Genomic DNA, 14,483 nt, shown 5'->3' with positions numbered 1-14,483 from the left:
TTAATGTGAACAGATTGGAAATTTGTCCGATGTACAAATCCAGTACATTAAAGTTTGATTTTCATAGAATTATGGAACGGCTTGGGTTGGAAGGGACCTTAAAGATCATCTGGTTCCAACCCCACTGCCATAAGCAGGGATGCCACCCACTAGATCAGGATGCCCAGGGCCCCATTCAGCCAGGGATGAACCACTTTCAGGGATGGGGCATCCACAGCTTCTCTGGACAATGTGTTCCAGTGCCTCACTGCCCTCTGAGTGAAGAATTTCTTCCTAGCATCTAGACTAAATCCCTCTTTTAGTTTAAAACTGTTCCCCCTTATCCTATCACTATCTGCCTGAGCAAAAAGTTGTTCTCCTTCTTCCTTATAAGCCCCCTTTAGGTACTGAAAGGCTGCTGTGAGGTCTCCCCAGGGCCTTCTCTTCCCCAGGCTGCACACCCCCAGCTCTCTCAGCCTGTACCCACAGGAGAGGTGCTCCAGCCCCCTGACCACCCTCACGGCCCTCCCCTGGCCCCGCTCTCCCAGCCCCACACCCTCCTTGTGCTGGGCCCAGCCCTGGACGCAGCACTCCAGGGGGGGCCTCCCGAGGGCAGAGCAGAGGGGACAATCCCCTCCCTCTACCTCGCCAAGCTCAGTTCCACCTGTCCCTCGGCTTTCCTGCCCCCATCCCTGCACACCCGGACACCATCCCTGTGCTCTTCATAGGCCACGTGTCCATGCTTCCCCTGCCTGTGCATTTCCTTCCTGTGCCTCAGTCTGACCAGCAGGGCCTTGCTCAGCCATCTCAGCTGTCTGCCCTCCCTGCCCACTTTCTTACATGGAGGATGGGGAGTTCTTGTCCTGTAAGAAGAGCATCCTTAAAGAGCTGCCAGCTCTGACCAGTTCCTCTGTCCCTAAGGGCAGTGTTCCAGGAGATCCCATCCACTAGGTCTGTTAGCAGCTGCAGTTTTGCTCTTTGGAAGTTCAGGGTCCTGACTTTGCTCTTCGCCAGGCCCATGTTCCCCTAGGTCACAAACTCAGCCAGAGCATGGTCACCGCAGCCCAGACTGCCTCCGATCTTAACCTGTTTAATGGGTTCATCTACATTTTCACTGAAAGTGCCTGAATCCACCCCATAACCACCCTTGAGAAAGAAACTGAATGTTCTGAGCTTGAATGTGCCATTTTCTGCTTCAGCTCGCACTGCACTTCATAGGTCTTAATTGCAGTTTCTCTTTGGTGGTGTAGTTTCGTTGTTTGAAGTCAGCAGTAAAAGCTTTATTGCCTCTGAATATAAATTGTATTTTAACATGCTACAGTGGACAAGGAATACACACAGAAAAGGTGAAGAGTGGACATCTGCAATTTGTGTTATATCTGCTAACAAATCCAGCTCATAACCCAGGGGAGAGAAAAAGGGATATGTTCTTTCTTGGTATCGTTGCCTGAAAATTAACCTTAGATTTTTACAAATTGAATACTTTAGTGTAGTCCTTGACAGGTAGCGGTGCAGTTACTTCTATTGCTAATTCAAAGCCATGTATTTATGTGGGCTGAGAGATGAATCTGTTCCGTACTACTGAGTGGTGACTGTGGTCTCCTGTTGTGAATAATAAGAAAATCGCTACATCTCTTTCTACGTGTGCCTGTGTCTGTTACTGCAAGGAAGATGGAACTCCTCCGTGGTGATGAGACACGGCCTGGTTTTGAACATTGCTATTTCTTTGTATCTGTGTTAAAAAGTAACTTGATTTTTTTTCCAGACACTTTGATTGCAGTTGAAATGTTACCACATTTTAATGTTGTGCATTGCTTTTCCCTCTTGTTGGCCAGAATGTGCATTCCTGGTGTCAGTGAGAGTATTACCTCACTAAAGCCTGCAAGATTTGTACATGCAGCTTGAAACAAGTTGTTTCCCGGCTATTTTCCCCAGGCAGCTGGGAAAACAAGTAAACAAGCTGTAGTTCAAGCTGCAAAACAGCAGATTGTGTAATTCTGTACACAGTGGGAGTTAGGAAATCCTAAATCAACTTTAGGATCGCTGAGATAGCCTACCATAACTAGAACACAGCTTTTAGTGCTCTGTTTGGTTTAAATTTGTCATTTTCAGAATGAAAGTCTGTTATATGTGAGTAATAATAATCGTATGAGTAATGACACTTCAGTATTTTAATTAAAATAAATCTGTTTAGATTGTCGGTTTATGACCATTACCTATAAACAAGCAGAAAAGATTTGCTCTCATTAACTTTCTATGATGACTCAAAGTACAAAAAATCTTACCCAGACCTACCTTTTTTTTTTTTTTTTTCTTATTGGCAACACCTCATTTTCTCCTTCATCTTCTCAAGTACCTCATCTCCACAGCTTAATGCAGCAACTCACCTCACTGCGCAGCACCACCGAAGGCATGCAGAGACTTGGAACTCTTCATGGGTTTGTTTGAGGGAGCAGAGTGTGTGCTGCAGCCTGGTGCTCTGCTGCGACACCGGCTCCTTACACCCACGAGGCTTTTCCACCAAGAAACTTTCTGAGTGCACACTGAAGAAACATTGAGAGCTGTTTTAATTTTGCCACGTATGACAGGAAAACATTCTTTCAATCTGAAGTGCATGTGTGCTTGCAGAGAGGGTTTGCACCAGGGAAATGCGGGAGGTAGTGAGCTTTTTCACTGCGTTTTGTTCTTATGACAGTGACTTGCTTTTGTTCTTTTTCTGCCTGTGAATTCAGAGTTATAGAGATCGCAGCCTGCCACTCTGCTCACACTTCGGCTGCCAAGACCCAGAGTGGCCAGGTGTACATGTGGGGCCAATGCCGCGGCCAGTCTGTGGTCCTTCCCCACCTCACTCACTTTGCCTGCACTGACGATGTGTTTGCTTGCTTTGCTACCCCTGCCGTTATGTGGCGTCTTCTGTCAGTAGGTGAGCTTAAATATTTTTGTTTCGACGTTTTCTAAATAAAATCTTTACTCCATAAAACAGGTGTGCATGTATTTGAAGCCTAAACTTAGTTTATTGCAAAAAAATAATATACTGGGAATCACAAACTTATAGGTCAAGCTTGATGGCAGTGCTAAATGATTGTCTATTTTATTGATGTGATCTATTTCTATGGGAAATGCAATGTTGTTTTGTGTATTTTGTGTGCATTTGTCATCGGAATGGCGGTCAGAATAGCTGGTACATACTGTATTTCTTGTGCAGCTATTGAATGTTACTGTACAATGGCCATGGGTGGAGAAGCTGAGTTTGATTTTGGAGAAATGAGGGAGCCATGAAACTTCCTTTGATGTCTTTTAAGTAGACTACTAAGAAGGAAGGAGTCAAATTCCCACATTCAGAATTGGTCCCAGGCACTTAGAATGCCAGGCACGTCACAAGTGATCATTACCTGAGCTTCTGAAGAGGCAAGTTACTGAATCTCAGATATTTGATTAACATGAAGATCACAGAATCACAGAATGGCTTGGGTTGGAAGGGACCTTAAAGATGACCTGGTTCCATCCCCCTTTCCATAGGCAGGGACACCTTTCGTTACTAGACCAGGTTGCCCAAAGCCCCATCCAGCCTGGCCTCGAACACCTCCAGGGATGGGGCATCCACAGCTCCTCCGGGCAACCTACTCCAGGGCCTCACCACCCTCTGAGTAAAGAATTTCTTCTTGAAAATTCTTCAAGTTCATTGTTCAGCTACAAATTCAGTTCCATGTTAGTTGCTAATCACTGACCTAATCGAAGGTGAGACTCTTGGGGTTGTCTGTAGATGTCATCTGGGAGCTTGAGCGAAAAGCTGGAGTACAGCAACTTGTTCATTTGTAATTTTGAACTGTGGGGAGTGCATCATGCATCTGTTCCACTTCTGGACTGTCTTTGCAATTGCTTTTACGTTGCCATATGCTTTTGTCTGACAATTGCTGAACACACTTTGCTCCCGTGGTCCATCCTGAATGCTGGGGTAAGGAAACTTTGCCACTAGTAGTTGTATTTCATCTTTGAGAGACGAGGGGATTCAGTGGAGAATCCTGCCCTGAGGAAATGTCTTCCCCAAAATTCATGTTTTGGGGCATAGCCCAAAGACCCCTGTTCGTTCTAGGTTGGAGCAGTTGGGCTTTGTTGGATGGCTTGATCAAAAGTGTAATAAATATGCTAGATTCCTATGGATATTATTAATATTCTTAGTATTGGTCTCATACTAGTTAGATGTAAATCGTGTTACTGCACTAAAATCCCAGGTAGCGAGGTGGCGGATCCCTGTGGACATGTTTGTCAGTTTTGAGCTCTAAGTTAAAGTATCTCTGGTGCATTCGGATTTGAAAACTGGCTTCACCTCTGAATACTGCAGAATCCTTTGAACTGTTACACTGGAGCTTCAGCTTTGCCTTGGTTGTTAAAATCCCTGTACTTGGTAGCAGAGGCCTGAAACCGTATCGTACAAAAGAAGAAGTAACAGCAGTTTTGCAGTATCATCATTTCGGAAGGATTTTTATTGTGATTTCCTTGCCTTTTTTCCTCATCCTTTCATCTGTAATCCAAAGTACTTTTGTAATTGTTCTAATTGGGTATACCTGAGTATTCCCGAGCATTTTCCTGAGCAATTTTAAGTGTAACAGTATCCATGTATGCGTGTGTTGGTTTTTTTCCTGCTGCTTGTGGTGGAGGTGCTTCCATTTACAGCAGACTGCTATTGTTCTTTATAATTTGGCAGTCTACAGGACCTAGCAGTTATGTAATTTTCTGGAGAGAACAGCTTATTACTGCTCCACAAAATTTGTATAACCAATACTTCGTATCCTTCTAGTAAGGAGAAAAAATGTTTCCTGGATTAAGAATGGTGTTGGAGGTTTTTATTTTGTTAATAAAGAAGATAGTTCTCTAAGGCCACCTAATAGGCTGGAGAATCAGTTCAGAATCAGACCTGGAAACAGTTCAGGAGATCAAAATTTCTGTGGAGACAGCTTTTCAAGGCTGCCTGTTAACTTTATAATGCAAGTGTCATACGCGCAGTGGGATGTAGTATATATGACACACAGGAATACGGAGACATGGATACAAAGAATGTTGCCTAATACCATAACTCAAGGGAGAACACTCTGAATAGACTGCTCACTGCTGGTATTTACCTTTATGGGTTTTGTACTGGACAGTTTCATATATAATGGTCTGCTGCTTTAAGATAACGTCTCCTCATGCAAGTATTTCAGAAAATCTTGCTGAGTTTTATTGACCTTTCAGGCATCTAATAATAAGCAACACCCTTTATTTGGAATAATTTAGCCAGTAACAACTGATAACATTTGCTCTCAGACATGGTATTAAACTTCTGAGACTATTATATTTTTTTTCTGGCCTTGTACAGATGAGGTAGAGGAGTGGCACATGCTTTTTGTTTCTGAGGCACGTTTGTTTGGAGCAGGAAACCAGTAAGGACTGAAATTTGCTTTCCTGGGTGTTTACACTGAGCATGCTTTTTTGTTTGTTTGTTTTTTACTGGCCTTACAGAAGAGTCATATTAAGAATGTTAATTGCTGAGAGATCCACAGGATGTTATCATGAGTGGTATCAGTATTACCAGTCACTATCAATTACCCTGTTTATCCTAGAGCCTGACGACCATCTGACAGTAGCCCAGTCACTGAAGAAGGAATTTGACAACCCTGAAACTTCAGACCTAAAGTTTCTAGTGGATGGAAAATATATCCATGTCCATAAGGTTCTTCTCAAAATTAGGTAAGGCACAAAATGTATAGTTTCCTACAAACTAAGCTGTATAGTTACGTCCGCTATGCTGAGTAATTACTGCTTAAGAATCTTGACTTTGTCCAAACTCCCTTTTACTTCAGGCATGAGTCACCTGCTGTTCTTCACTGTTACCTTATTTTCCTCACTTTGTTGCTGCTTGGAAATTCCAGACATGCTGCTCACTACCAGCCTTTTCATCACTTTTCTCTTCCTTTGCACTACCTAAACAAAATATAGGACAAGAATGTGGCAGAAGCTAGATAATAATTTTTTAAGTCTATGAATTTGAGTTGATGCTTTTGTATTTTATTTTTGAAAAAAAAAAAAAAAAGAGAATTCTTTTTTTAAATTAATTGATAAAATCAAATGTGAAGAAGGTAAAGTGATAATTTGATAATTATTTTTAATTTGTATGCAAGTTGTGATGTCTTTACGATGTAGATTTGTCCAAGAGTAATTAAAGGAAACCAATTTATCTTGTACATTAAAATTTTTAGTAAAAGAAAAGCACATTCTGACGTGTAACATTTGGAAATAAAGTGGCATGTAGGATGAAAGAGTCTAAAGTACTAACAACTTCTTTTCCCTCCTCACTAGATCATGTTGGAGAAAGCAGGTTGAAATGTGAGAAATGGCTAACATAATTTAAACTTTATCTGTTACAAGCCGGGTAGTCAAATTAATAGTTTGTATATAACTTATTTAAGAAAAGGACCTCAGAAACACATGGAACATCCTCAAAAATATTACAAGTAGAAAGGGAGCCTGCTATAAAATAATAATAATAAATAAAATTCTGAATTATGTAGAAAGCTGTAAAGAAATTCACATATTCAAACCAAGAAATCAGATAGCTAGAGTTTATGGTTGTGTATTTGGTCTGTTATGGCTGCTTGTTGGTTGGTTGGTTGGTGGGTTTTTTATCAACATCTTACTGCAGTTCATCTTTCATGCTCAACTCTTTACAGTAACAATTGTTGTTCTTCTTTTGTAGGTGTGAACATTTTCGTTCCGTACTGAATAATGATGATGAAATTATAGAAATGAGTGAATTTTCTTACCCTGTGTACCGAGCCTTCCTGGAATACCTGTATACAGACAGTATTAGGCTCCCTCCTGAAGATGCAATAGGTATTGGCCATAAATGCAACTCCAGGTTACTGTTTCTGAGAAGTTAATTTGTGCCTCCTAACAGGATGAGGAAAGCAGGGCTTGTTCATTTTTGTTTTACTAACACTTCCATCTTCAGTTAGGCAAGGGACAGGAGGAAGTAGCTGGAGACATGCCCAGGGAGAACGAGTGGGGGGAAGGAATAAGATCCAAAGCTAACATTCAGAAAGAAGTCATTGCTTCTAATCTGAAAAACTGTTTTGTTCTTACGGAGGCACTAAGGCCATCGTAAAATTTAACAGTTTGAGTAGCTGCAGCTTTTCTAGCACAAACGAAAAAAGAGCTGTTCCCTGCATGAATTAAGAGCATGTAAGTCACTAATTGATATCTTGAATGAGGTGTAGTACAGTGGACAAGAAGACAGAAGACTTTCAGATTAGCAAAGTGTCCCTTTTTGATAGGTTATTCAAAGACCTTTAAAAAGGCACATGATCACCAGGGGAAAAAAAAAAAATAAGTGATTAATTCAGCTTAAAACTATGAAGTAATTGATTAGTTTGAATAGAAATGTATATTTATTTTTTGCACCAGGATAGCTAAAGGTGTATGACTTTTCACAGGACTGCTAGATTTGGCAACACTCTATAGAGAAAACAGATTGAAAAAGCTTTGCCAGCAAACAATCAAACAAGGCATTTGTGAAGAGAACGCGATTGCTCTTCTTTCTGCCGCTGTCAAGTATGAAGCTCAGGTAGGGAGAACTTCTCTTCAGGCAAACAGTTCCTTTCTCAGAAATGAAACTGTTTTAATATAAACCTAACTGCATTTATCCTGTGAGTCACAATTACTTGCAATTGCCCTTTCTGACTTCCCAGACATGTTTTGCCTTACTTAACCTATAAAAACTGCAGCTACTAGCACTACCTTCCTGACCTGTTGGCTTGCACCTGTGAGTCAGGATCCTAATCTCTTGCTGCCTTGTCGTGTAGCACAGCATGGCGAGCACATTCTTCACTGCCATTTACTTCGCCTTTGCGTTCTCCACCTGCTCGTTTTGTCTGTTTGTAGCTGGTACAGTCATTCTGGCACCACCCTGTACAAACAGTGGCAGAATTTACCTGTAAAGGCCTTCCCTCTTTATGCTTGTGCTTAAATCAAGATTACATTTTTCACCACATTGCTTACAGTGAATTGTGCTGTCATGCCACAGATTGCCCATTGTTACTCCTCGCTCCATATCCTGTCCTCTGGGCTGCCCTTGGCTCTGGAATGTTTCACTGGCACTCAACCTGTCATCAGCAGCGCTGCGAGCACTTCATTCATAAACAGACAAATATTTTGAAAGATGTTTTGCTTTTCTCAACTTCTTCATGCTATGCTGACTGTGGGAATGATGATGTCGTGGGTTTTGTTAGTCAAGAAATCCACGTAAAGCCAGCCCTTGTTGTAACTGAGCAGTTCAGTTAGCTATGGAGAAGTCCTGATCCTTCTGTTCAAGGTTTCTTCTGCTGTACAAGAATAAACCAAGATAGCCAAACAGAGAAATTGACCTTTCAGAAGAGCCAAAATATATAGTTGGTAATATTATTTTTTAATTATACGTTTTCCTTTTCCTTTTACCTGGTTGTGAGGTGCAGATGCTTACAATAAGATGCATTGATAGACAGCTCCAGGCATAGGAGGAAGCAAGTGGAAAGAAGGGACTGAAACAAAAACTGAGTTAGCAATGTTGCAATAACCCGAGCTGTGTGGCAGCAGTATCCTAATGAGGTAGATCCATGTAGCGCTTGCAAAGAGGAGGCTGGAAGTTTACAACGAGTTTTGTAAGCGAAGAGGGGATAACATCAGATTAGTAGCTGATGAGATTAACAGCTGCTGGTAGAGCAATGAAGTGGAGGTAGAAGCCCTGAGTAAGGGGAGAAGCTGGACAGGAGAGGAAGACCGAGTGATTTGATTCTCCAAAGGGTAGAAATTTTCCCTACAAATTTATTCCTATAAACTTTTCACCAGTTTTGAACATCTCAAAACTCGAAGTAGCTTTAGTTGACCCATGTCAGGTGGAGTAATTAAAAATACATTTAGGTGTACTGGGGAGTAGTGAAACTAGCCTGGACAAAGTACTGGAGATAATGTCAGAAAAACAATAAAAGAGATTGGCCAGATGACTGTTGGATATGCTATCCTCCTCTTCCTCCTATGATTCAGTGTTTTCTTCTGCATACACTGCATTGTTTTAAAACACGTGATATTTTAACACGGTCATCAGACAATGAATTGGTTTACCTGCCCCTCGCGCAGCACGTACAGGTGTACGTTGTCCTCCTCCCTACATCCACATCTCAGAAAGGGACGTAGGAGAACTGCTTCAGGGAAGTGCTGTAGAGACTTCTTTATGTGGGATGGCCTCTGTCTAGGGCATGGGGAAGTAGGTCAGGATACTTACGCTAATAGAGTCAACATGGGTTTGAGAACTGGCTGCAGTGTGTTGGCCACTTCAGTAACAAACTCTCCAAAGGATTATAAAAAAGGGCCTGAGAGCTTGGAAGTTTGGAAAGGGAGAATTAGTTCTTTTTGTGGCTTTGGGTTTTTTGGTTTGGGGCTGGTTTATTTTGGTCTTCAATTTGAACACTGCAAGTGAAAGATTATAGTGCTGTGTTTATCTGCCATCAGCAAGAACATTAACTGAAGACTTGCTTGGCTATTGTACGCATCTGGTGGGATTAAAAGCTCTTGATAATATTTTGTTCTATCCTCAGGAAGTACAAAGATCATCTGCTACAAATTATTTTTAGGTTTATTTCTAACGCACAATGTCGAAAATTTTAGGTTGATCATCTTCGATATAACAGAATTAGTTAGAAAGATAGCGTTTCTGGAAATTGAGAAATTAGTCACTACAATTCTCCGATATCGTGGTCATCTTTTCAATCAGTACCAGAAAAGGCAGCTGCCCTTCACTTTATTTTAATGTGGAAGTTTGCACACTGTAAAGGAACATCTGATTACCCAGATAATGGCAGTGGCCCTCCAGAAGTGTACCGAAATACGAGCTGCCAGTGACTTTGGTCTTCTACATTTTTCTTCTTCCTTTCTCACCCCTTTTCTTGCTGTGTCCTCTGTCAAAGCTTTAGTTAGATCTTGGCAAAGGCAACGGACTTGAAGTTTCAGTCTAAGGAGGAAGTTTCCAAGGGAAATGCACAAGAGTGCTGCTAGATTTCTTTGTACAGGCTGCAAAGTTTATGTAGATTACATTGAATAAAATGGGCCTGGATTAAAAGCCCTCTTTTTGCTCTAATTTCCAAGAGTTTATCATGGATTATACTACCATTTCGGTTTGCCTTGCAGCCGGCCACAGCTCTGCTTGCTGCAGAAGGTAATTCATTTTCCTTCAGCAGCAAGTTGTTACCAACTACGGTTTCCTCAGGTAACCCACTGACCCAGTAGGTGGAGAGAAGGATTGCCACTGGAGTCATTGATGCTCTAGTAGGTGTATGCAGGGAAACTAATAACTAGCTACTAATAACCTTTCCTAATGAACTCAGTAAATATGATAGTCCTAGAGACAATTTAGGTGGCTGCTCTTGTCTTGTTTTTGTTTTTTTTTCAGAGGGGGCTTACTGAGTAGTTTATATTGACAAATTTCATCCTATCGCTTGTGACCTAACGAAGCTGATCAAAAAAAGGGATTGGTAATGTGAGAAACGCGGTATATTGTCTGCTAATTATGATGGATTTGAAACAGGAAAGTAATGGTAATAGTGTTGCTGTCAGTCATTCAAGTTACAAATGAACTCATTCTGTTCCTAGGACTTGGAGGAATTTTGCTTCAGATTTTGCATAAACCATTTAACTGTTGTTACACAAACGCAAGGCTTTGCAGAAATGGACCATGATCTCCTGAAAAACTTCATTAGCAAAGCAAGCAGAGTGGGAGCATTCCGAAACTGAGACCCGAGTACCACCAAGCTGAAGAGCACATCCTCTTCCCTCCTGGAAATACTTCTCCCTCGGAGAACTTAGCCGTGGTCAGAACGTGCAGAGGTGTGGAAAGGAAGACTTGGTGTCCACCAGCTTAGGAAGCGTCTCGAAGTCTGCTAACGCACAGCTTTTGGAAAGATGACTTCCAGCACAGATGTATGGTGAGAGTTCATTGCCAAGTCAGAATTTGACAGCAAAATCTAATACAGTAACTTCCCTTTCCCACTTAAGCAAACTAAGCTGTCGTCTTGCCTATTTTGAGTATTTACTTTTTGTTTTTTTTAAACAACCTGTATCTGGATTTTAGGAGGCAGTGGCACGTTTGCTGCTGAGACTTCTGTAGTGTACTTTTATCACCAGACTAAGTTGATATGCCAGAGCGGGCTTCTTTGTGCCTGGTTTACCATCCAGTGAAGATACAAACTTGTTTTTCCGAATACATGACAAAGTAACATCGATTTTGTTGAGAGGAGAGGCTTTCTGATTGGTAGGAGGTTTTGTCTCGCTACATGTTCATTTGGAGCGTAAATACTTAAAGCACGAAGAGCTTCAGCTGGCTATCACACTCTATAGTTCCTGGCAGTTATGCCCATCATTCTAGACAATGACAAAACTCTTCCTCTCCATTACACCAAGCATGTTCCCTGGCACCCCAGTGGGGCAGTAAACATTCAATAGTATCAGTCTGGACATGAATTGCTGTTTTCTGAGTTTTCCTGAGCTCTCTGAAAAACATCTGCTTGCTCCTTACTAAGAAAAAGAAACCTAAATGAAATGTCCAGGAAAGGGAAGTTCCACTTGAGGTTTGTTTATTCTTGTCTTACTGCCTGTTTATTCTTGTCTTACTTTACAAAAAGTGGAGAAGGAAGATAATTTTAAAGTGAAAAAATATCAGTCTTACAATTAAATCATGGAAGTGAGACTCAGGCGCTTTTCCATCTGGCAATAGGGCACCTGGTCCAAATACATTGTCATAGGTTCTCCGTTGGTCCCTCGGGGTGACCACGCCACGTGCGTTACGTGGCTATTTTAGGTGAGAGGAGTTGCCCTCTGGACGTGCCTCTCATATCACTGACCATCAAGGGTGACGGGATGGCTCGTGTGGAGTAGGTACTGAATTTCTGACTACAGTGAGCGAAGATGAAATCCCGCTTGGTGTTACGCAGAGGGGGGTTGCCCCTTTACGGAAGATGCTGAGCTCGTGACGGAGTTACTTGATTTTTTTTAACAGGCGACTGTAAATTAATGTTAAGAAATTAGTTCTCTTAAAAGACCACGCAAAGTGGCTTTAAGGGCCTTTTGCAGGATTTTACAAATGCAGAAGGCCAGAAGCTGGCTGTCTAGGCTCAGTGCGCTGATCTGTTGTGCAACCTTCACTCAGACCCTTGCTCTCACACAGAAGCCTTTGGTGACTTCTTATCCTCACGTGTGGTTTCCAAGAACCACATTTAATTCCCTTAAGTAAGTGATCTCAGCTTCATTTCATCACCTCTGAAGGGGAAAGAGCTGTCCTTCATTATGTCAGATTATTCTCAAGCAACCATATTCCTTGAGGAAGAGGGTGAGGAGAAGCAAGTCTGAAGAGAAGCGAAGGAGCGAGTGGTTCCTCTTTTCACATCAGGCTGTGCGGCTGTGACTGGCTGGGTGAGGCGTGCAGTCAGCAAAATTTACATAGGAAGAGGGCTGGAAGCAAAGTAATTTGGAAAAATGCTCTGGTAAAAAAAAAAAAAATCACTTCCGTTTTCAAACCATCACTAGAAAGATACTGGAGTATCTACTGCTACCGCGCTTTTTTTTTCCGTCCCCTGATCAAAAAACTTTGTCCAGCAGCATAACTCCATCCCTCAGCAGCTGTGCCACTGTTTTATATTCGAACAGAACTGGTCAAAACTTTCCAGTACATAATGCAGTTTCATCAAAACCACAACTTCCCTCGGGGGGGAAGATCTGTTTCAATAATACTGCGTTGAAAGGCACTTGGTGCAGGCATACAGATAAAACAGTATTCAGAGGGGGCACAGCTTTACTGCAAACCTCGCGGGTTTTGGTTAAAACATCTTTGCCCAGCATTTATGATACCAAGAACACAGATATAAGGCAATGCTGCGTGAGCCGAGGCTGGGGAACGCCAAACATTTTGGCTGAGCCAGGAATGGTTGGGGGGGGGGGTGAAGCCTTTGCCCCTTCACCCCAGGGCCCGAGACCTGCCTGGGAAGTTACGAAATGGTGAGTAAATTCAAAAAATGTATGCTACAACTCTCTCCAAATACTCCCATTGTTTTACTTAATGAACCCTAACTGGCAAAATGAAGTGTCCGGTTTATTTATTTAATATTCAACATCTGATCAAATCCATTCTCTGCTCAGCGACAAGCCTGGCTCCCTGGGGATCCCGCTCCCCGGGGTTAGTGACACCCCTCTCCTGTGCTGGCCCAGGCTCATAACGCAGTGGTTCGACATCCCGAGAGCCCCAGACAGAAACTACCGCAGTCCTGATGTTTTCCTAGCAAGGCATTTTTTGGCTTAATAGGACCAATCGTGCCTTTGGTTGTTCTTGTGTGTTGTGTTGTTTCTTTTTCAATTCATTTTCCTTCTGCTCACCATTTCCCACCTCCTGTACACATTAAAGCTTAGCTGTAATTTCAGAACAGCTGACAAGGCCTGTAATTTTGAGAGTAATCATCTCCGGACTGAAAGAAGGGGATTCTAAAGATATCGTATGTCCGTGGCGGCTTTTATTCATGTATCATTTGACCTGGATGCGACAGTATTTTATTCATAGAGACGTTTATTTATTTGTTAACCGCCATTTGCATGCACTTTCCTTGGCACTTAAAGGTCAATGTTTAAAGAAACATACTGGCTTAAGTGGTTAAAGTTGGATGCTTGTGCATAAACGTGCTTGAAACCCAATCATGGGACGCTTTCGAAGAAATTAAGGATGCATTTTACCTTTGTACGATTGCCTGCAAAAAAGCTGACGTTGTGGGTCTTGCAGGTTAAGTACTTAATAACGGGGTGGGGCTTGTTCTTTTTCTTGGGACACCACAAACAAAAAAAGGTATTTGTTATGTGAAAATGTGGTCCAGCATAAAACGTGCCTGGGGTTGAAATAAAGAGAGAGCTTCATCTTCTCAGAAAGGGAAACGCAGTGGATCACTTTCTGAATCAAGTGGAATTTGGAAGAAAAGACAGGACAGGAACAGGATCACTTCAAAGTTACGTTACTGAAATTAAAGAGTTAGCATTGCGATGCCACTTAGTAGTTTTATTATAGCTGGTAACTCTGTAAAGTGCTGTTTTTATGTTGTCTGAGGAATTTCCATGCGCTTTCCTTGTAAAACAAAGCATGTAATTACTCCATGGAGACAGGACTCGCTGGGTACCACCTGATGATGTAGGAAGTTTACAGCCTGAACATAAAAATATGTTTTGATTACTCGTTTCTTAATAAACCTGCCTGGTTTTAACAGACCATTAATAAAAGTACCATAGTATTTAAAGAGTCTGAGTGGGATTTTTTCTTTCTTTTCATCAAAAGGGAAGAAAGTCTGACCCAATGTTTGCTCCCATTTATAAGCTGAGGTGGCTATGCAGTTAGTAACGTGGGAAAAGAAGAAATAAAACAAAGATACTATTTCAGAGGGAGATTTAATTCAATTAAAAGACCATTAGTG

At 41.8% G+C, this 14,483-nt stretch overlaps 1 protein-coding gene across 5 annotated transcripts in view; it reads left to right on the top strand.

Annotated features, from left to right (window-relative positions):
• Window positions 1-14,310, top strand: part of RCBTB2 (RCC1 and BTB domain containing protein 2) — a 33,537-nt gene extending 19,227 nt beyond the window's left edge. For all 5 annotated transcript variants that reach the window (XM_035323103.1, XM_035323111.1, XM_035323119.1 and 2 more), the window contains 5 exons: window positions 2,712-2,902; window positions 5,580-5,706; window positions 6,713-6,849; window positions 7,449-7,579; window positions 10,636-14,310. In XM_035323103.1, coding sequence (XP_035178994.1) covers window positions 2,712-2,902; window positions 5,580-5,706; window positions 6,713-6,849; window positions 7,449-7,579; window positions 10,636-10,776 — 727 coding nt within the window. In that variant the 3' untranslated portion in view covers window positions 10,777-14,310. The remainder of the gene's footprint in view (window positions 1-2,711; window positions 2,903-5,579; window positions 5,707-6,712; window positions 6,850-7,448; window positions 7,580-10,635) is intronic.
• Window positions 14,311-14,483: the final 173 nt, after the last annotated feature.

This window comes from Oxyura jamaicensis, chromosome 1, assembly GCF_011077185.1.
Source record: "Oxyura jamaicensis isolate SHBP4307 breed ruddy duck chromosome 1, BPBGC_Ojam_1.0, whole genome shotgun sequence".
Taxonomy (NCBI): domain Eukaryota; kingdom Metazoa; phylum Chordata; class Aves; order Anseriformes; family Anatidae; genus Oxyura; species Oxyura jamaicensis.
The sequence above is the reverse complement of the archived record's forward strand: the minus strand, read 5'-3'. Positions and strand labels throughout refer to the sequence as shown.